The sequence below is a fragment of the Mytilus californianus genome, unplaced genomic scaffold (assembly GCF_021869535.1).
Source record: "Mytilus californianus isolate M0D057914Y unplaced genomic scaffold, xbMytCali1.0.p SCAF_6, whole genome shotgun sequence".
Classification (NCBI taxonomy): Eukaryota; Metazoa; Mollusca; class Bivalvia; order Mytilida; family Mytilidae; genus Mytilus; species Mytilus californianus.
In genome coordinates, this window is record NW_026262712.1 from 9,178,901 (window position 1) to 9,201,586 (window position 22,686).

At 33.4% G+C, this 22,686-nt stretch overlaps 5 protein-coding genes across 5 annotated transcripts in view; all 5 read left to right on the plus strand.

Moving 5' to 3' along the window:
• Positions 1-14,780, plus strand: part of LOC127706965 (uncharacterized) — a 33,973-nt gene extending 19,193 nt beyond the window's left edge. The window contains exons 4-5 of the mRNA XM_052211707.1: positions 4,737-9,115; positions 14,171-14,780. Of these exons, the coding sequence (XP_052067667.1) occupies positions 4,737-5,719 (983 nt within the window). The 3' untranslated portion in view covers positions 5,720-9,115; positions 14,171-14,780. The remainder of the gene's footprint in view (positions 1-4,736; positions 9,116-14,170) is intronic.
• The window catches only part of LOC127705510 (titin homolog), a 141,387-nt gene continuing 119,547 nt past the window's right edge, over positions 847-22,686 (plus strand). Inside the window, exon 1 of the mRNA XM_052209837.1 lies at positions 847-4,019. The gene's annotated coding sequence lies outside the window, so the exon portion shown is untranslated. The remainder of the gene's footprint in view (positions 4,020-22,686) is intronic.
• On the plus strand, positions 13,986-14,708 carry LOC127705504 (DNA topoisomerase 1-like). The gene has a single exon (XM_052209832.1). It carries the CDS (start codon positions 13,986-13,988, stop codon positions 14,706-14,708), a length of 723 nt encoding a protein of 240 aa, XP_052065792.1.
• Positions 16,632-17,582, plus strand: LOC127705505 (transcriptional regulator ATRX homolog). Its single transcript, XM_052209833.1, has 2 exons — positions 16,632-16,950; positions 17,215-17,582. The coding sequence occupies exons 1-2, from the start codon at positions 16,632-16,634 to the stop codon at positions 17,580-17,582; spliced, it is 687 nt and encodes a 228-aa protein (XP_052065793.1).
• LOC127705506 (transcriptional regulator ATRX homolog) lies at positions 19,274-20,197 on the plus strand. Its single transcript, XM_052209834.1, has 2 exons — positions 19,274-19,592; positions 19,857-20,197. The coding sequence occupies exons 1-2, from the start codon at positions 19,274-19,276 to the stop codon at positions 20,195-20,197; spliced, it is 660 nt and encodes a 219-aa protein (XP_052065794.1).

A 22,686-nucleotide genomic window follows, 5' to 3' on the forward strand; every position in this document is an offset into this window, starting at 1 on the left:
AAAAATCTAAACATGGACAATCAGATAAGCATAAACATGGAAATTCAGAAAAGCATAAAGAAGTCAAAGGAGAAAATTCTGAAAAGTACAAGAATTTTCCTGATAAAAGTGGTTCCAAAAAAGGAGATGATGACAAGCAAATGAAATCATCAAAAAATGTAAAGAGGAAAGCAAATGAGACTGATAAAGAGATTGACAAAGAAGTGACAAAAAAGTTAGAAATTGAAAATGAAAGGAGAAAGGAGAAATCTCGTCCTATAAACATAAGGAAAAATCTGAAAGTGAAAGTAAACCGACAAAAATTTCAGTAGAGAATAAAGAAAAGGAAAGATCAGATAATGAGAGTCGACATATAAAATCTTCTACAGATGGAAATAGAAAACAGGACAGAAAACATGAAAATGACAGTCGGGAATATTCAGACAAACATAAACATTCAGAAAAACCTAAACATCCGCATTCAGGAAAGCATACGCATGGAATTTCAGAAAAACCTAAACATGGACAATCAGAGAAGCATAAACCTGGGAATTCAGAAAAGCATAAACATGGATATTCAGAAAAATCTGAACATGGATATTCAGAAAAATCTTAACATGGACAATCAAATAAGCATAAACATGGAAATTCAGAAAAGCATAAAGAAGTCAAAGGAGAAAATTCTGAAAAGTACAAGAATTTTCCTGATAAAAGTGGTTCCAAAAAAGGAGATGATGACAAGCAAATGAAGAGGAAAACATTGCCAGTAAAAAGTCAAAGCAAGATGACAAAACTGAAAACTGTGACAAAAAGAAAGATTCCATAAAAAGACCTGAGACTGAAATGATATCTGTTGAGGTAAAGAAGAAAGAAAATGAAAAGGAAGAAAAACTGCATGAACCATCGAAGAAATTGGAGGAAAGCTTAAGTAATGCTTCTAATACTATAGAATTGACAATGAAATGTAAACTTTGTAAAGAAATCCATAGCTCTAAATCAGCATTAGAAAAGCACATGATCAGTGTACATAATACCAAATTGGGCCGTAAAAGATTTGGATGTAAACTTTGTACTCAATCTTTTGATACAACGTCTATTTTGATCAAACATATCGAATCGCACAAAGAGGAAAGAAAAAAAAGTGAAGAAAAAGGAAAGACAGAAACAGTCCAAACAAATAAAAGAGAAGGAAAAGGAAAGACAGAAACATTAGAAACAAAAACAAGAGAACAAAAAGGAAAGACAGAAACAATAGAAACAAAAATAAGAGAACAAAAAAGAAAGACAGAAACAAAAGAAACATAAACAAGAGAAGAAAAAGGAAAGACAGAAACAGTGAAAATAAAAACAAGAGAACAAAAGGGAGAGACAGAAACAAAAATAAGAGAACATAAAGGAAAGACAGAAACAAAAATAAGAGAACATAAAGGAAAGATAGAAACAGTAGAATCTAAAATAAGGAGAAAAAAATTGGCAATAAGTCATGTAAGTTACAAAAAGCAAGGAACAACCAAAATCACAGATGACATCATAAATTTCTATCTGAAGATGACTTGAACAGTGAAACAAGCTCAGTTATCATGACTCCGACATTTCCCATGGAAAATACCGATGTAAACAAAAACTCTGAAAGAGATGTTTATAGAAAAAGTAAAAGAATGGAGGAAAGGAAAAAGAGCGAAGAGTCAGTAGTCGTGCCGATTGATCCATCCCAGATCAAGACAGAACATCCTGACATCTTCGACATTGACTCCTTGGTCCATACTATTGATAGGAACTCTGAGATTTGTCCAAGGAAGTTCAATAGGTCGTACAGAGACATTGAAACAGAAATGATTATGACAGAAATTACTGGATCCCAGACTGGTTCCCCAGTTCAAAAAGAAACAGTTGTCAACATTAAAAAGGAGCCTAATAGTTCACCTATCAAAGGTTTGATGCAAATGGCAATGCAAAAAGGTTTAGAAGATAGTGACCAGTGGGGCAATTTCAGTGAATTTGATATTGATAGTGTTGTTAATGTTGTCAATAGAAGAGACGAGGGGAGACAACTGGCAGATTGTCATGTAAATATTGTGAAAGTAGAAGACCAGGGGAGGCAACTGGCTGATTGTCATGTAAATATTGTGAAAATAGAAGACCAAGGAAGGCAACTTGAAGATGGCATTGTAAATTTTGTGAATAGAGAAAACCATGGGAGAGAACTAGAAGATAGTAATATCACTATTGTGAAAGAAGAAATACAGGGGAGGCAACTAGAGGAAGAGGAATATTTACAGATGGATGATATTGAAGCTCTTGTTCATTATACAAATAGAAAATCGCATTCAGTCAGTCCTTCGAAGAACAATGCTTCTCAACAGCCATCATTGTCAGCTAAACCTAAAACAATTGTTGGCCTGCGACTGACAGATGACAACAAAGGAAGTAAATCTCCAAATAAAAAGGGAGATTACTCTTTATCATTATCACCACAAATGAAAAAGAACTATAAATTAAAAGACTGTTCTGTGGTTTTGGACACCGATAAAGACATTCAGTCTAAACTGCTGAATTAACAGAAAAATGCAGAGTCTGGAAAGGAAGACATGAACAGTAGTGTACATGTTTAAAGAGAAGTGGAGACATTTCTTATTTTAAGAATGTTGCAAAGAAACCCAAAATTGGTCCAAAATGCATGAAAAGACAAGACAAAGATGAAGTAAAAGATCACAAAAAGTCTAAATATGTTATTGACCACAAAGCCAAAGTTTTGAAACTGAATTTATCAAGGTTGGATAAAAATCTGGAAGCAAATGAGACTGATAAAGAGATTGAAAAAGAAGTGACAAAAAAGTTAGAAATTGAAAATGAAAGGAGAAAGGAGAAATCTCGTCCTAAACATGAGGAAAAATCTGAAAGTGAAAGTAAACCGACAAAAATTTCACTAGAGAATAAAGAAAAAGAAAGATAAAAAAATGAGAGTCGACATAAAAAATCTTCTACAGATGGAAATAGAAAATAGGACAAAAAACATGAAAATGACAGTCAGGAATATTCAGACAAACATAAACATTCTGAAAAACATAAACATCCGCATTCAGGAAAGCATACACATGGAATTTCAGAAAAACCTAAACATGGACAATCAGAGAAGCATAAACCTGGGAATGCAGAAAAGCATAAACATGGATATTCAGAAAAATCTGAACATGGATATTCAGAAAAATCTAAACATGGACAATCAGATAAGCATAAACATGGAAATTCAGAAAAGCATAAAGAAGTCAAAGGAGAAAATTCTGAAAAGTACAAGAATTTTCCTGATAAAAGTGGTTCCAAAAAAGGAGATGATGACAAGCAAATGAAATCATCAAAAAATGTAAAGAGGAAAGCAAATGAGACTGATAAAGAGATTGACAAAGAAGTGACAAAAAAGTTAGAAATTGAAAATGAAAGGAGAAAGGAGAAATCTCGTCCTATAAACATAAGGAAAAATCTGAAAGTGAAAGTAAACCGACAAAAATTTCAGTAGAGAATAAAGAAAAGGAAAGATCAGATAATGAGAGTCGACATATAAAATCTTCTACAGATGGAAATAGAAAACAGGACAGAAAACATGAAAATGACAGTCGGGAATATTCAGACAAACATAAACATTCAGAAAAACCTAAACATCCGCATTCAGGAAAGCATACGCATGGAATTTCAGAAAAACCTAAACATGGACAATCAGAGAAGCATAAACCTGGGAATTCAGAAAAGCATAAACATGGATATTCAGAAAAATCTGAACATGGATATTCAGAAAAATCTTAACATGGACAATCAAATAAGCATAAACATGGAAATTCAGAAAAGCATAAAGAAGTCAAAGGAGAAAATTCTGAAAAGTACAAGAATTTTCCTGATAAAAGTGGTTCCAAAAAAGGAGATGATGACAAGCAAATGAAGAGGAAAACATTGCCAGTAAAAAGTCAAAGCAAGATGACAAAACTGAAAACTGTGACAAAAAGAAAGATTCCATAAAAAGACCTGAGACTGAAATGATATCTGTTGAGGTAAAGAAGAAAGAAAATGAAAAGGAAGAAAAACTGCATGAACCATCGAAGAAATTGGAGGAAAGCTTAAGTAATGCTTCTAATACTATAGAATTGACAATGAAATGTAAACTTTGTAAAGAAATCCATAGCTCTAAATCAGCATTAGAAAAGCACATGATCAGTGTACATAATACCAAATTGGGCCGTAAAAGATTTGGATGTAAACTTTGTACTCAATCTTTTGATACAACGTCTATTTTGATCAAACATATCGAATCGCACAAAGAGGAAAGAAAAAAAAGTGAAGAAAAAGGAAAGACAGAAACAGTCCAAACAAATAAAAGAGAAGGAAAAGGAAAGACAGAAACATTAGAAACAAAAACAAGAGAACAAAAAGGAAAGACAGAAACAATAGAAACAAAAATAAGAGAACAAAAAAGAAAGACAGAAACAAAAGAAACATAAACAAGAGAAGAAAAAGGAAAGACAGAAACAGTGAAAATAAAAACAAGAGAACAAAAGGGAGAGACAGAAACAAAAATAAGAGAACATAAAGGAAAGACAGAAACAAAAATAAGAGAACATAAAGGAAAGATAGAAACAGTAGAATCTAAAATAAGGAGAAAAAAATTGGCAATAAGTCATGTAAGTTACAAAAAGCAAGGAACAACCAAAATCACAGATGACATCATAAATTTCTATCTGAAGATGACTTGAACAGTGAAACAAGCTCAGTTATCATGACTCCGACATTTCCCATGGAAAATACCGATGTAAACAAAAACTCTGAAAGAGATGTTTATAGAAAAAGTAAAAGAATGGAGGAAAGGAAAAAGAGCGAAGAGTCAGTAGTCGTGCCGATTGATCCATCCCAGATCAAGACAGAACATCCTGACATCTTCGACATTGACTCCTTGGTCCATACTATTGATAGGAACTCTGAGATTTGTCCAAGGAAGTTCAATAGGTCGTACAGAGACATTGAAACAGAAATGATTATGACAGAAATTACTGGATCCCAGACTGGTTCCCCAGTTCAAAAAGAAACAGTTGTCAACATTAAAAAGGAGCCTAATAGTTCACCTATCAAAGGTTTGATGCAAATGGCAATGCAAAAAGGTTTAGAAGATAGTGACCAGTGGGGCAATTTCAGTGAATTTGATATTGATAGTGTTGTTAATGTTGTCAATAGAAGAGACGAGGGGAGACAACTGGCAGATTGTCATGTAAATATTGTGAAAGTAGAAGACCAGGGGAGGCAACTGGCTGATTGTCATGTAAATATTGAGAAAATAGAAGACCAAGGAAGGCAACTTGAAGATGGCATTGTAAATTTTGTGAATAGAGAAAACCATGGGAGAGAACTAGAAGATAGTAATATCACTATTGTGAAAGAAGAAATACAGGGGAGGCAACTAGAGGAAGAGGAATATTTACAGATGGATGATATTGAAGCTCTTGTTCATTATACAAATAGAAAATCGCATTCAGTCAGTCCTTCGAAGAACAATGCTTCTCAACAGCCATCATTGTCAGCTAAACCTAAAACAATTGTTGGCCTGCGACTGACAGATGACAACAAAGGAAGTAAATCTCCAAATAAAAAGGGAGATTACTCTTTATCATTATCACCACAAATGAAAAAGAACTATAAATTAAAAGACTGTTCTGTGGTTTTGGACACCGATAAAGACATTCAGTCTAAACTGCTGAATTAACAGAAAAATGCAGAGTCTGGAAAGGAAGACATGAACAGTAGTGTACATGTTTAAAGAGAAGTGGAGACATTTCTTATTTTAAGAATGTTGCAAAGAAACCCAAAATTGGTCCAAAATGCATGAAAAGACAAGACAAAGATGAAGTAAAAGATCACAAAAAGTCTAAATTTGTTATTGACCACAAAGCCAAAGTTTTGAAACTGAATTTATCAAGGTTGGATAAAAATCTGGAAGCAAATGAGACTGATAAAGAGATTGAAAAAGAAGTGACAAAAAAGTTAGAAATTGAAAATGAAAGGAGAAAGGAGAAATCTCGTCCTAAACATGAGGAAAAATCTGAAAGTGAAAGTAAACCGACAAAAATTTCACTAGAGAATAAAGAAAAAGAAAGATAAAAAAATGAGAGTCGACATAAAAAATCTTCTACAGATGGAAATAGAAAATAGGACAAAAAACATGAAAATGACAGTCAGGAATATTCAGACAAACATAAACATTCTGAAAAACATAAACATCCGCATTCAGGAAAGCATACACATGGAATTTCAGAAAAACCTAAACATGGACAATCAGAGAAGCATAAACCTGGGAATGCAGAAAAGCATAAACATGGATATTCAGAAAAATCTGAACATGGATATTCAGAAAAATCTAAACATGGACAATCAGATAAGCATAAACATGGAAATTCAGAAAAGCATAAAGAAGTCAAAGGAGAAAATTCTGAAAAGTACAAGAATTTTCCTGATAAAAGTGGTTCCAAAAAAGGAGATGATGACAAGCAAATGAAATCATCAAAAAATGTAAAGAGGAAAGCAAATGAGACTGATAAAGAGATTGACAAAGAAGTGACAAAAAAGTTAGAAATTGAAAATGAAAGGAGAAAGGAGAAATCTCGTCCTATAAACATAAGGAAAAATCTGAAAGTGAAAGTAAACCGACAAAAATTTCAGTAGAGAATAAAGAAAAGGAAAGATCAGATAATGAGAGTCGACATATAAAATCTTCTACAGATGGAAATAGAAAACAGGACAGAAAACATGAAAATGACAGTCGGGAATATTCAGACAAACATAAACATTCAGAAAAACCTAAACATCCGCATTCAGGAAAGCATACGCATGGAATTTCAGAAAAACCTAAACATGGACAATCAGAGAAGCATAAACCTGGGAATTCAGAAAAGCATAAACATGGATATTCAGAAAAATCTGAACATGGATATTCAGAAAAATCTTAACATGGACAATCAAATAAGCATAAACATGGAAATTCAGAAAAGCATAAAGAAGTCAAAGGAGAAAATTCTGAAAAGTACAAGAATTTTCCTGATAAAAGTTGTTCCAAAAAAGGAGATGATGACAAGCAAATGAAGAGGAAAACATTGCCAGTAAAAAGTCAAAGCAAGATGACAAAACTGAAAACTGTGACAAAAAGAAAGATTCCATAAAAAGACCTGAGACTGAAATGATATCTGTTGAGGTAAAGAAGAAAGAAAATAAAAAGGAAGAAAAACTGCATGAACCATCGAAGAAATTGGAGGAAAGCTTAAGTAATGCTTCTAATACTATAGAATTGACAATGAAATGTAAACTTTGTAAAGAAATCCATAGCTCTAAATCAGCATTAGAAAAGCACATGATCAGTGTACATAATACCAAATTGGGCCGTAAAAGATTTGGATGTAAACTTTGTACTCAATCTTTTGATACAACGTCTATTTTGATCAAACATATCGAATCGCACAAAGAGGAAAGAAAAAAAAGTGAAGAAAAAGGAAAGACAGAAACAGTCCAAACAAATAAAAGAGAAGGAAAAGGAAAGACAGAAACATTAGAAACAAAAACAAGAGAACAAAAAGGAAAGACAGAAACAATAGAAACAAAAATAAGAGAACAAAAAAGAAAGACAGAAACAAAAGAAACATAAACAAGAGAAGAAAAAGGAAAGACAGAAACAGTGAAAATAAAAACAAGAGAACAAAAGGGAGAGACAGAAACAAAAATAAGAGAACATAAAGGAAAGACAGAAACAAAAATAAGAGAACATAAAGGAAAGATAGAAACAGTAGAATCTAAAATAAGGAGAAAAAAATTGGCAATAAGTCATGTAAGTTACAAAAAGCAAGGAACAACCAAAATCACAGATGACATCATAAATTTCTATCTGAAGATGACTTGAACAGTGAAACAAGCTCAGTTATCATGACTCCGACATTTCCCGTGGAAAATACCGATGTAAACAAAAACTCTGAAAGAGATGTTTATAGAAAAAGTAAAAGAATGGAGGAAAGGAAAAAGAGCGAAGAGTCAGTAGTCGTGCCGATTGATCCATCCCAGATCAAGACAGAACATCCTGACATCTTCGACATTGACTCCTTGGTCCATACTATTGATAGGAACTCTGAGATTTGTCCAAGGAAGTTCAATAGGTCGTACAGAGACATTGAAACAGAAATGATTATGACAGAAATTACTGGATCCCAGACTGGTTCCCCAGTTCAAAAAGAAACAGTTGTCAACATTAAAAAGGAGCCTAATAGTTCACCTATCAAAGGTTTGATGCAAATGGCAATGCAAAAAGGTTTAGAAGATAGTGACCAGTGGGGCAATTTCAGTGAATTTGATATTGATAGTGTTGTTAATGTTGTCAATAGAAGAGACGAGGGGAGACAACTGGCAGATTGTCATGTAAATATTGTGAAAGTAGAAGACCAGGGGAGGCAACTGGCTGATTGTCATGTAAATATTGTGAAAATAGAAGACCAAGGAAGGCAACTTGAAGATGGCATTGTAAATTTTGTGAATAGAGAAAACCATGGGAGAGAACTAGAAGATAGTAATATCACTATTGTGAAAGAAGAAATACAGGGGAGGCAACTAGAGGAAGAGGAATATTTACAGATGGATGATATTGAAGCTCTTGTTCATTATACAAATAGAAAATCGCATTCAGTCAGTCCTTCGAAGAACAATGCTTCTCAACAGCCATCATTGTCAGCTAAACCTAAAACAATTGTTGGCCTGCGACTGACAGATGACAACAAAGGAAGTAAATCTCCAAATAAAAAGGGAGATTACTCTTTATCATTATCACCACAAATGAAAAAGAACTATAAATTAAAAGACTGTTCTGTGGTTTTGGACACCGATAAAGACATTCAGTCTAAACTGCTGAATTAACAGAAAAATGCAGAGTCTGGAAAGGAAGACATGAACAGTAGTGTACATGTTTAAAGAGAAGTGGAGACATTTCTTATTTTAAGAATGTTGCAAAGAAACCCAAAATTGGTCCAAAATGCATGAAAAGACAAGACAAAGATGAAGTAAAAGATCACAAAAAGTCTAAATTTGTTATTGACCACAAAGCCAAAGTTTTGAAACTGAATTTATCAAGGTTGGATAAAAATCTGGAAGCAAATGAGACTGATAAAGAGATTGAAAAAGAAGTGACAAAAAAGTTAGAAATTGAAAATGAAAGGAGAAAGGAGAAATCTCGTCCTAAACATGAGGAAAAATCTGAAAGTGAAAGTAAACCGACAAAAATTTCACTAGAGAATAAAGAAAAAGAAAGATAAAAAAATGAGAGTCGACATAAAAAATCTTCTACAGATGGAAATAGAAAATAGGACAGAAAACATGAAAATGACAGTCGGGAATATTCAGACAAACATAAACATTCTGAAAAACATAAACATCCGCATTCAGGAAAGCATACACATGGAATTTCAGAAAAACCTAAACATGGACAATCAGAGAAGCATAAACCTGGGAATGCAGAAAAGCATAAACATGGATATTCAGAAAAATCTGAACATGAAACATGGACAATCAGATAAGCATAAACATGGAAATTCAGAAAAGCATAAAGAAGTCAAAGGAGAAAATTCTGAAAAGTACAAGAATTTTCCTGATAAAAGTGGTTCCAAAAAAGGAGATGATGACAAGCAAATGAAATCATCAAAAAATGTAAAGAGGAAAGCAAATGAGACTGATAAAGAGATTGACAAAGAAGTGACAAAAAAGTTAGAAATTGAAAATGAAAGGAGAAAGGAGAAATCTCGTCCTATAAACATAAGGAAAAATCTGAAAGTGAAAGTAAACCGACAAAAATTTCAGTAGAGAATAAAGAAAAGGAAAGATCAGATAATGAGAGTCGACATATAAAATCTTCTACAGATGGAAATAGAAAACAGGACAGAAAACATGAAAATGACAGTCGGGAATATTCAGACAAACATAAACATTCAGAAAAACCTAAACATCCGCATTCAGGAAAGCATACGCATGGAATTTCAGAAAAACCTAAACATGGACAATCAGAGAAGCATAAACCTGGGAATTCAGAAAAGCATAAACATGGATATTCAGAAAAATCTTAACATGGACAATCAAATAAGCATAAACATGGAAATTCAGAAAAGCATAAAGAAGTCAAAGGAGAAAATTCTGAAAAGTACAAGAATTTTCCTGATAAAAGTGGTTCCAAAAAAGGAGATGATGACAAGCAAATGAAGAGGAAAACATTGCCAGTAAAAAGTCAAAGCAAGATGACAAAACTGAAAACTGTGACAAAAAGAAAGATTCCATAAAAAGACCTGAGACTAAAATGATATCTGTTGAGGTAAAGAAGAAAGAAAATAAAAAGGAAGAAAAACTGCATGAACCATCGAAGAAATTGGAGGAAAGCTTAAGTAATGCTTCTAATACTATAGAATTGACAATGAAATGTAAACTTTGTAAAGAAATCCATAGCTCTAAATCAGCATTAGAAAAGCACATGATCAGTGTACATAATACCAAATTGGGCCGTAAAAGATTTGGATGTAAACTTTGTACTCAATCTTTTGATACAACGTCTATTTTGATCAAACATATCGAATCGCACAAAGAGGAAAGAAAAAAAAGTGAAGAAAAAGGAAAGACAGAAACAGTCCAAACAAATAAAAGAGAAGGAAAAGGAAAGACAGAAACATTAGAAACAAAAACAAGAGAACAAAAAGGAAAGACAGAAACAATAGAAACAAAAATAAGAGAACAAAAAAGAAAGACAGAAACAAAAGAAACATAAACAAGAGAAGAAAAAGGAAAGACAGAAACAGTGAAAATAAAAACAAGAGAACAAAAGGGAGAGACAGAAACAAAAATAAGAGAACATAAAGGAAAGACAGAAACAAAAATAAGAGAACATAAAGGAAAGATAGAAACGGTAGAATCTAAAATAAGGAGAGAAAAATTGGCAATAAGTCATGTAAGTGACAAAAAGGAAGGAACAACCAAAATCACAGATGACATCAAAAAAATTTCTATCTGAAGATGACTTGAACAGTGAAACAAGCTCAGTTACTGGTATCATGACTCCGACATTTCCGGTTGCAAATACCGATGTAAACAAAAACTCTGAAAGAGATATTTATAGAAAAAGTAAAAGAATGGAGGAAAGGAGAATCAGTAGTTGTGCCGATTGATCCATCCCAGATCAAGACAGAACATCCTGACATCTTTGACATTGACTCCTTGGTCCATACTATTAATAGGAACTGTGAGATTTGTCCAAGGAAGTTCAATAGGTCGTACAGAGACATTGAAACAGAAATGATTATGACAGAAATTACTGGATCCCAGACTGGTTCCCCAGTTCAAAAAGAAACAGTTGTCAACATTAAAAAGGAGCCTAATAGTTCACCTATCAAAGGTTTGATGCAAATGGCAATGCAAAAAGGTTTAGAAGATAGTGACCAGTGGGGCGATTTCAGTGAATTTGATATTGATAGTGTTGTTAATGTTGTCAATAGAAGAGACGAGGGGAGACAACTGGCAGATTGTCATGTAAATATTGTGAAAGTAGAAGACCAGGGGAGGCAACTGGCTGATTGTCATGTAAATATTGTGAAAATAGAAGACCAAGGAAGACAACTTGAAGATGGCATTGTAAATTTTGTGAATAGAGAAAACCATGGGAGAGAACTAGAAGATAGTAATATCACTATTGTGAAAGAAGAAATACAGGGGAGGCAACTAGAGGAAGAGGCATATTTACAGATGGATGATATTGAAGCTCTTGTTCATTATACAAATAGAAAATCGCATTCAGTCAGTCCTTCGAAGAACAATGCTTCTCAACAGCCATCATTGTCAGCTTAACCTAAAACAATTGTTGGCCTGCGATTGACAGATGACAACAAAGGAAGTGAATCTCCAAATAAAAAGGGAGAAAACTCTTTATCATTATCACCAAAAATGAAATAAAATGCTCCGCAGGGCGCAGCTTGATACGACCGCAGAGGTCGAACCCTGAACAGTTGGGGCAAGTATGGACACAACATTCAAGCTTGATACAGCTCTGAATTTGGATTGTGATTAAATATTTGACACAGCATAGGTTTCTGACACAGAATGAATGTGGTCTAAGAACTTAAAAATTTTTAAATTGGACATTCACCTATTATGGTCCAATATCCAAAATCTAAATACATGGAAAGATTCAGCATATCAAAGAACCCCAAGAATTCAATTTTTGATGAAATCAAACAAAGTTTAATTTTGGACCCTTTTGACCTCAATGTGGACAAAGTTGAAAACGGGGCCCAAAAATCAAAAATCTAAATACATGGTTAGATTCAGCATATCAAAGAACCCCATATATTCAATTTTTGTTGAAATCAAACAAAGTTTAATTTTGGACCCCGATTTGGACCAACTTGAAAACTGGGCCCATAATCAAAAATCTAAATACATGTTTAGATTCAGCATATCAAAGAACCCTAATAATTCAATTTTTTGTTAAAATCAAACTAAGTTTAATTTTGGACCCTTTGGACCTTAATGTAGACCAATTTGAAAACGGAACCAAAAATTAAGAATCTAAATACACGGTTAGATTCGGCATATCAAAGAACCCCAATAATTCAATTTTTGATGAAATCAAACAAAGTTTAATTTTGGACCCTTTGGACCTCAATGTGGACCAATTTAAAAACGGGGCCCAAAATCCAAAAACTTAATACACGATTAGATTCAGCATATTAAAGAACCCCAAGAATTCAAGAATAAAACCCCATTGAAATTGATCAAGAAATAAGCAATTTATACGAAGTATCTTCTTTTGCACAATACTGTACAATTGACAATTTCTTGCTATTGCGCAATATTGTGCTATTGGATATTTCTTGCTATTGCGCAATACTGTGCAATTGAAGATTTCTTGCTATTGCGCAATACTGTGCAATTGAAGATTTCTTGCTATTGTGCAATACTGTGCAATTGAAAATTTCTTGCTATTGCACAATACTTATTATATAATAATTTACACATCCTGTTTGGTGTGTATCTCCTACCATATCATTATTATTTACTTTTAAATATTAATCAGAAATAACCAACTTAAAATGGAAAATTTTAAAAGAAAAAAAAAAGGAAAAAAAAGAAAAAAAAAGAAAAAAAAAAATCCCCCCCCCCCCAAACCCCTTATGATTCATCACCCCAAAACTCAATCCCAGCCTTCCCTTTGTGGTATGGTACCTTGCAGTACAATTTCAGAGAGATCCATACACTTGAACACAAGTTATTGTCTGGAAACTAGAAAAATGCTTATTTTTGGCCCCTTTTTGGCCCCCAATTCCTAAATGTTTCGGGCAATTACCCCCCAAACTCAATTCCAGCTTTCCCTTTGTGATATGGAACCTTGTAGTACAATTTCAGAAATATCCAAACACTTACACACAAGTTATTGTCATGAAACTAGAAAAATGCTTGTTTTATGCCCCTTTTTTGGCCCCTAATTCCTAAAATTTTGAGGCAATTACCCCCAAAATCAATTACAGCCTTCCCTTTGTGATATGGAACCGTGTAGTACAATGTCAGAGAGATCCATACACTTACACACAAGTTATTGTCTGGAAGTTACAAAAATGCTCATTTTTGGCCCCTTTTTGGCCCCTTATTCCTTAACTGTTGGTACCATAACCCCCAAAATCAATCCCAACCTTCCTTTCGTGGTATTGAACATCATGGTAAAATTTCATGGAGATCCATTCACTTAAACTAAAGTTAGAGTGCGAAAACCAATGTGTCTTCGGACGATGCCGGACGACGCCAGACGATGACGACGCCAACGTCATACCAATATACGACCAAAAAATTTTTAATTTTTGCGGTCGTATAAAAACTATAAATTAAAAGACTGTTCTGTGGTTTTGGACACCGATAAAGACATTCAGTCTAAACTGCTGAATTTACAGGAAAATGCAGAGTCTGGAAAGAAAGACATGAACAGTAGTGGACATGATTTAAAGAGAAGTGGAGACATTTCTTATTTTAAAAATGTTGCAAAGAAACCCAAAATTGGTCCAAAATGCATGAAAAGACAAGACAAAGATAAAGTAAAAGATCACAAAAAGTCTAAATTTGTTATTGACCATAAAGCCAAAGTTTTGAAACTGAATTTATCAAGGTTGGATAAAAATCTGGAAGCAAATGAGACTGATAAAGAGATTGACAAAGAAGTGACAAAAAAGTTAGAAATTGAAAATGAAAGGAGAAAGGAGAAATCTCGTCCTATAAACATAAGGAAAAAGTCTGAAAGTGAAAGTAAACCGCCAAAAATTTCAGTAGAGAATAAAGAAAAAGAAAGATCAGATAATGAGAGTCGACATATAAAATCTTCTACAGATGGAAATAGAAAACAGGACAGAAAACATGAAAATGACAGTCGGGAATATTCAGACAAACATAAACATTCAGAAAAACCTAAACATCCGCATTCAGAAAAGCATACGCATGGAATTTCAGAAAAACCTAAACATGGACAATCAGAGAAGCATAAACCTGGGAATTCAGAAAAGCATAAACATAGATATTCAGAAAAATCTAAACATGGATATTCAGAAAAATCTAAACATGGACAATCAGATAAGCATAAACATGGAAATTCAGAAAAGCATAAAGAAGTCAAAGGAGAAAATTCCAAAAAAGTAGAAGAATTTTCCTGATAAAAGAGGTTCCAAAAAAGGAGATGATGACAAGCAAATAAAATCACCAAAAAATCTAAAGAGGAAAGCAAATGAAGAGGAAAACATTGCCAGTAAAAAGTCAAAGCACGATGACAAAACTGAAAACTGTGACGAAAAGAAAGATTCCATAAAAAGACCTGAGACTAAAATGATATCTGTTGAGGTAAAGAAGAAAGAAAATAAAAAGGAAGAAAAACTGCATGAACCATAGAAGAAATTGGAGGAAAGCTTAAGTAATGCTTCTAATACTATAGAATTGACAATGAAATGTAAACTTTGTAAAGAAATCCATAGCTCTAAATCAGCATTAGAAAAGCACATGATCAGTGTACATAATACCAAATTGGGCCGTAAAAGATTTGGATGTAAACTTTGTACTCAATCTTTTGATACAACGTCTATTTTGATCAAACATATCGAATCGCACAAAGAGGAAAGAAAAAAAAGTGGTGAAGAAAAAGGAAAGACAGAAACAGTCCAAACAAATAAAAGAGAAGGAAACGGAAAGACAGAAACATTAGAAACAAAAACAAGAGAACAAAAAGGAAAGACAGAAACAATAGAAACAAAAATAAGAGAACAAAAAAGAAAGACAGAAACAAAAGAAACAAAAACAAGAGAAGAAAAAGGAAAGACAGAAACAGTGAAAATAAAAACAAGAGAACAAAAGGGAGAGACAGAAACAAAAATAAGAGAACATAAAGGAAAGACAGAAACAAAAATAAGAGAACATAAAGGAAAGATAGAAACAGTAGAATCTAAAATAAGGAGAGAAAAATTGGCAATAAGTCATGTAAGTGACAAAAAGGAAGGAACAACCAAAATCACAGATGACATCAAAAAAATTTCTATCTGAAGATGACTTGAACAGTGAAACAAGCTCAGTTACTGGTATCATGACTCCGACATTTCCGGTGGCAAATACCGATGTAAACAAAAACTCTGAAAGAGATATTTATAGAAAAAGTAAAAGAATGGAGGAAAGGAGAATGAGCGAAGAATCAGTAGTTGTGCCGATTGATCCATCCCAGATCAAGACAGAACATCCTGACATCTTTGACATTGACTCCTTGGTCCATACTATTAATAGGAACTGTGAGATTTGTCCAAGGAAGTTCAATAGGTCGTACAGAGACATTGAAACAGAAATGATTATGACAGAAATTACTGGATCCCAGACTGGTTCCCCAGTTCAAAAAGAAACAGTTGTCAACATTAAAAAGGAGCCTAATAGTTCACCTATCAAAGGTTTGATGCAAATGGCAATGCAAAAAGGTTTAGAAGATAGTGACCAGTGGGGCAATTTCAGTGAATTTGATATTGATAGTGTTGTTAATGTTGTCAATAGAAGAGACGAGGGGAGACAACTGGCAGATTGTCATGTAAATATTGTGAAAGTAGAAGACCAGGGGAGGCAACTGGCTGATTGTCATGTAAATATTGTGAAAATAGAAGACCAAGGAAGACAACTTGAAGATGGCATTGTAAATTTTGTGAATAGAGAAAACCATGGGAGAGAACTAGAAGATAGTAATATCACTATTGTGAAAGAAGAAATACAGGGGAGGCAACTAGAGGAAGAGGCCTATTTACAGATGGATGATATTGAAGCTCTTGTTCATTATACAAATAGAAAATCGCATTCAGTCAGTCCTTCGAAGAACAATGCTTCTCAACAGCCATCATTGTCAGCTTAACCTAAAACAATTGTTGGCCTGCGATTGACAGATGACAACAAAGGAAGTGAATCTCCAAATAAAAAGGGAGATAACTCTTTATCATTATCACCAAAAATGAAAAAACTATAAATTAAAAGACTGTTCTGTGGTTTTGGACACCGATAAAGACATTCAGTCTAAACTGCTGAATTTACAGAAAAATGCAGAGTCTGGAAAGAAAGACATGAACAGTAGTGGACATGATTTAAAGAGAAGTGGAGACATTTCTTATTTTAAAAATGTTGCAAAGAAACCCAAAATTGGTCCAAAATGCATGAAAAGACAAGACAAAGATGAAGTAAAAGATCACAAAAAGTCTAAATTTGTTATTGACCATAAAGCCAAAGTTTTGAAACTGAATTTATCAAGGTTGGATAAAAATCTGGAAGCAAATGAGACTGATAAAGAGATTGACAAAGAAGTGACAAAAAAGTTAGAAATTATAAATGAAAGGAGAAAGGAGAAATCTCGTCCTAAACATAAGGAAAAATCTGAAAGTGAAAGTAAGTGACAAAAATTTCACTAGAGAATAAAGAAAAAGAAAGATCAGATAATGAGAGTCGACATATAAAATCTTCTACAGATGGAAATAGAAAACAGGACAGAAAACATGAAAATGACAGTCGGGAATATTCAGACAAACATAAACATTCAGAAAAACCTAAACATCCGCATTCAGAAAAGCATACGCATGGAATTTCAGAAAAACCTAAACATGGACAATCAGAGGAGCATAAACCTGGGAATTCAGAAAAGCATAAACATAGATATTCAGAAAAATCTAAACATGGATATTCAGAAAAATCTAAACATGGACAATCAGATAAGCATAAACATGGAAATTCAGAAAAGCATAAAGAAGTCAAAGGAGAAAATTCCAAAAAAGTACAAGAATTTTCCTGATAAAAGAGGTTCCAAAAAAGGAGATGATGACAAGCAAATAAAATCACCAAAAAATCTAAAGAGGAAAGCAAATGAAGAGGAAAACATTGCCAGTAAAAAGTCAAAGCACGATGACAAAACTGAAAACTGTGACGAAAAGAAAGATTCCATAAAAAGACCTGAGACTAAAATGATATCTGTTGAGGTAAAGAAGAAAGAAAATAAAAAGGAAGAAAAACTGCATGAACCATAGAAGAAATTGGAGGAAAGCTTAAGTAATGCTTCTAATACTATAGAATTGACAATGAAATGTAAACTTTGTAAAGAAATCCATAGCTCTAAATCAGCATTAGAAAAGCACATGATCAGTGTACATAATACCAAATTGGGCCGTAAAAGATTTGGATGTAAACTTTGTACTCAATCTTTTGATACAACGTCTATTTTGATCAAACATATCGAATCGCACAAAGAGGAAAGAAAAAAAAGTGGTGAAGAAAAAGGAAAGACAGAAACAGTCCAAACAAATAAAAGAGAAGGAAACGGAAAGACAGAAACATTAGAAACAAAAACAAGAGAACAAAAAGGAAAGACAGAAACAATAGAAACAAAAATAAGAGAACAAAAAAGAAAGACAGAAACAAAAGAAACAAAAACAAGAGAAGAAAAAGGAAAGACAGAAACAGTGAAAATAAAAACAAGAGAACAAAAGGGAGAGACAGAAACAAAAATAAGAGAACATAAAGGAAAGACAGAAACAAAAATAAGAGAACATAAAGGAAAGATAGAAACAGTAGAATCTAAAATAAGGAGAGAAAAATTGGCAATAAGTCATGTAAGTGACAAAAAGGAAGGAACAACCAAAATCACAGATGACATCAAAAAAATTTCTATCTGAAGATGACTTGAACAGTGAAACAAGCTCAGTTACTGGTATCATGACTCCGACATTTCCGGTGGCAAATACCGATGTAAACAAAAACTCTGAAAGAGATATTTATAGAAAAAGTAAAAGAATGGAGGAAAGGAGAATGAGCGAAGAATCAGTAGTTGTGCCGATTGATCCATCCCAGATCAAGACAGAACATCCTGACATCTTTGACATTGACTCCTTGGTCCATACTATTAATAGGAACTGTGAGATTTGTCCAAGGAAGTTCAATAGGTCGTACAGAGACATTGAAACAGAAATGATTATGACAGAAATTACTGGATCCCAGACTGGTTCCCCAGTTCAAAAAGAAACAGTTGTCAACATTAAAAAGGAGCCTAATAGTTCACCTATCAAAGGTTTGATGCAAATGGCAATGCAAAAAGGTTTAGAAGATAGTGACCAGTGGGGCAATTTCAGTGAATTTGATATTGATAGTGTTGTTAATGTTGTCAATAGAAGAGACGAGGGGAGACAACTGGCAGATTGTCATGTAAATATTGTGAAAGTAGAAGACCAGGGGAGGCAACTGGCTGATTGTCATGTAAATATTGTGAAAATAGAAGACCAAGGAAGACAACTTGAAGATGGCATTGTAAATTTTGTGAATAGAGAAAACCATGGGAGAGAACTAGAAGATAGTAATATCACTATTGTGAAAGAAGAAATACAGGGGAGGCAACTAGAGGAAGAGGCCTATTTACAGATGGATGATATTGAAGCTCTTGTTCATTATACAAATAGAAAATCGCATTCAGTCAGTCCTTCGAAGAACAATGCTTCTCAACAGCCATCATTGTCAGCTTAACCTAAAACAATTGTTGGCCTGCGATTGACAGATGACAACAAAGGAAGTGAATCTCCAAATAAAAAGGGAGATAACTCTTTATCATTATCACCAAAAATGAAAAAACTATAAATTAAAAGACTGTTCTGTGGTTTTGGACACCGATAAAGACATTCAGTCTAAACTGCTGAATTTACAGAAAAATGCAGAGTCTGGAAAGAAAGACATGAACAGTAGTGGACATGATTTAAAGAGAAGTGGAGACATTTCTTATTTTAAAAATGTTGCAAAGAAACCCAAAATTGGTCCAAAATGCATGAAAAGACAAGACAAAGATGAAGTAAAAGATCACAAAAAGTCTAAATTTGTTATTGACCATAAAGCCAAAGTTTTGAAACTGAATTTATCAAGGTTGGATAAAAATCTGGAAGCAAATGAGACTGATAAAGAGATTGACAAAGAAGTGACAAAAAAGTTAGAAATTATAAATGAAAGGAGAAAGGAGAAATCTCGTCCTAAACATAAGGAAAAATCTGAAAGTGAAAGTAAGTGACAAAAATTTCACTAGAGAATAAAGAAAAAGAAAGATCAGATAATGAGAGTCGACATATAAAATCTTCTACAGATGGAAATAGAAAACAGGACAGAAAACATGAAAATGACAGTCGGGAATATTCAGACAAACATAAACATTCAGAAAAACCTAAACATCCGCATTCAGAAAAGCATACGCATGGAATTTCAGAAAAACCTAAACATGGACAATCAGAGGAGCATAAACCTGGGAATTCAGAAAAGCATAAACATAGATATTCAGAAAAATCTAAACATGGATATTCAGAAAAATCTAAACATGGACAATCAGATAAGCATAAACATGGAAATTCAGAAAAGCATAAAGAAGTCAAAGGAGAAAATTCCAAAAAAGTACAAGAATTTTCCTGATAAAAGAGGTTCCAAAAAAGGAGATGATGACAAGCAAATAAAATCACCAAAAAATCTAAAGAGGAAAGCAAATGAAGAGGAAAACATTGCCAGTAAAAAGTCAAAGCAAGATGACAAAACTGAAAACTGTGACGAAAAGAAAGATTCCATAAAAAGACCTGAGACTAAAATGATATCTGTTGAGGTAAAGAAGAAAGAAAAATAAAAAGGAAGAAAAACTGCATGAACCATCGAAGAAATTGGAGGAAAGCTTAAGTAATGCTTCTAATACTATAGAATTGACAATGAAATGTAAACTTTGTAAAGAAATCCATAGCTCTAAATCAGCATTAGAAAAGCACATGATCAGTGTACATAATACCAAATTGGGCCGTAAAAGATTTGGATGTAAACTTTGTACTCAATCTTTTGATACAACGTCTATTTTGATCAAACATATCGAATCGCACAAAGAGGAAAGAAAAAAAAGTGGTGAAGAAAAAGGAAAGACAGAAACAGTCCAAACAAATAAAAGAGAAGGAAACGGAAAGACAGAAACATTAGAAACAAAAACAAGAGAACAAAAAGGAAAGACAGAAACAATAGAAACAAAAATAAGAGAACAAAAAAGAAAGACAGAAACAAAAGAAACAAAAACAAGAGAAGAAAAAGGAAAGACAGAAACAGTGAAAATAAAAACAAGAGAACAAAAGGGAGAGACAGAAACAAAAATAAGAGAACATAAAGGAAAGACAGAAACAAAAATAAGAGAACATAAAGGAAAGATAGAAACAGTAGAATCTAAAATAAGGAGAGAAAAATTGGCAACAAGTCATGTAAGTGACAAAAAGGAAGGAACAACCAAAATCACAGATGACATCAAAAATTTCTATCTGAAGATGACTTGAACAGTGAAACAAGCTCAGTTACTGGTATCATGACTCCGACATTTCCGGTGGCAAATACCGATGTAAACAAAAACTCTGAAAGAGATATTTATAGAAAAAGTAAAAGATTGGAGGAAAGGAAAAAGAGCGAAGAATCAGTAGTTGTGCCGATTGATCCATCCCAGATCAAGACAGAACATCCTGACATCTTTGACATTGACTCCTTGGTCCATACTATTAATAGGAACTGTGAGATTTGTCCAAGGAAGTTCAATAGGTCGTACAGAGACATTGAAACAGAAATGATTATGACAGAAATTACTGGATCCCAGACTGGTTCCCCAGTTCAAAAAGAAACAGTTGTCAACATTAAAAAGGAGCCTAATAGTTCACCTATCAAAGGTTTGATGCAAATGGCAATGCAAAAAGGTTTAGAAGATAGTGACCAGTGGGGCAATTTCAGTGAATTTGATATTGATAGTGTTGTTAATGTTGTCAATAGAAGAGACGAGGGGAGACAACTGGCAGATTGTCATGTAAATATTGTGAAAGTAGAAGACCAGGGGAGGCAACTGGCTGATTGTCATGTAAATATTGTGAAAATAGAAGACCAAGGAAGACAACTTGAAGATGGCATTGTAAATTTTGTGAATAGAGAAAACCATGGGAGAGAACTAGAAGATAGTAATATCACTATTGTGAAAGAAGAAATACAGGGGAGGCAACTAGAGGAAGAGGCATATTTACAGATGGATGATATTGAAGCTCTTGTTCATTATACAAATAGAAAATCGCATTCAGTCAGTCCTTCGAAGAACAATGCTTCTCAACAGCCATCATTGTCAGCTTAACCTAAAACAATTGTTGGCCTGCGATTGACAGATGACAACAAAGGAAGTGAATCTCCAAATAAAAAGGGAGATAACTCTTTATCATTATCACCAAAAATGAAAAAACTATAAATTAAAAGACTGTTCTGTGGTTTTGGACACCGATAAAGACATTCAGTCTAAACTGCTGAATTTACAGAAAAATGCAGAGTCTGGAAAGAAAGACATGAACAGTAGTGTACATGATTTAAAGAGAAGTGGAGACATTTCTTATTTTAAAAATGTTGCAAAGAAACCCAAAATTGGTCCAAAATGCATGAAAAGACAAGACAAAGATGAAGTAAAAGATCACAAAAAGTCTAAATTTGTTATTGACCATAAAGCCAAAGTTTTGAAACTGAATTTATCAAGGTTGGATAAAAATCTGGAAGCAAATGAGACTGATAAAGAGATTGACAAAGAAGTGACAAAAAAGTTAGAAATTATAAATGAAAGGAGAAAGGAGAAATCTCGTCCTAAACATAAGGAAAAATCTGAAAGTGAAAGTAAGTGACAAAAATTTCACTAGAGAATAAAGAAAAAGAAAGATCAGATAATGAGAGTCGACATATAAAATCTTCTACAGATGGAAATAGAAAACAGGACAGAAAACATGAAAATGACAGTCGGGAATATTCAGACAAACATAAACATTCAGAAAAACCTAAACATCCGCATTCAGAAAAGCATACGCATGGAATTTCAGAAAAACCTAAACATGGACAATCAGAGAAGCATAAACCTGGGAATTCAGAAAAGCATAAACATAGATATTCAGAAAAATCTAAACATGGATATTCAGAAAAATCTAAACATGGACAATCAGATAAGCATAAACATGGAAATTCAGAAAAGCATAAAGAAGTCAAAGGAGAAAATTCCAAAAAAGTACAAGAATTTTCCTGATAAAAGAGGTTCCAAAAAAGGAGATGATGACAAGCAAATAAAATCACCAAAAA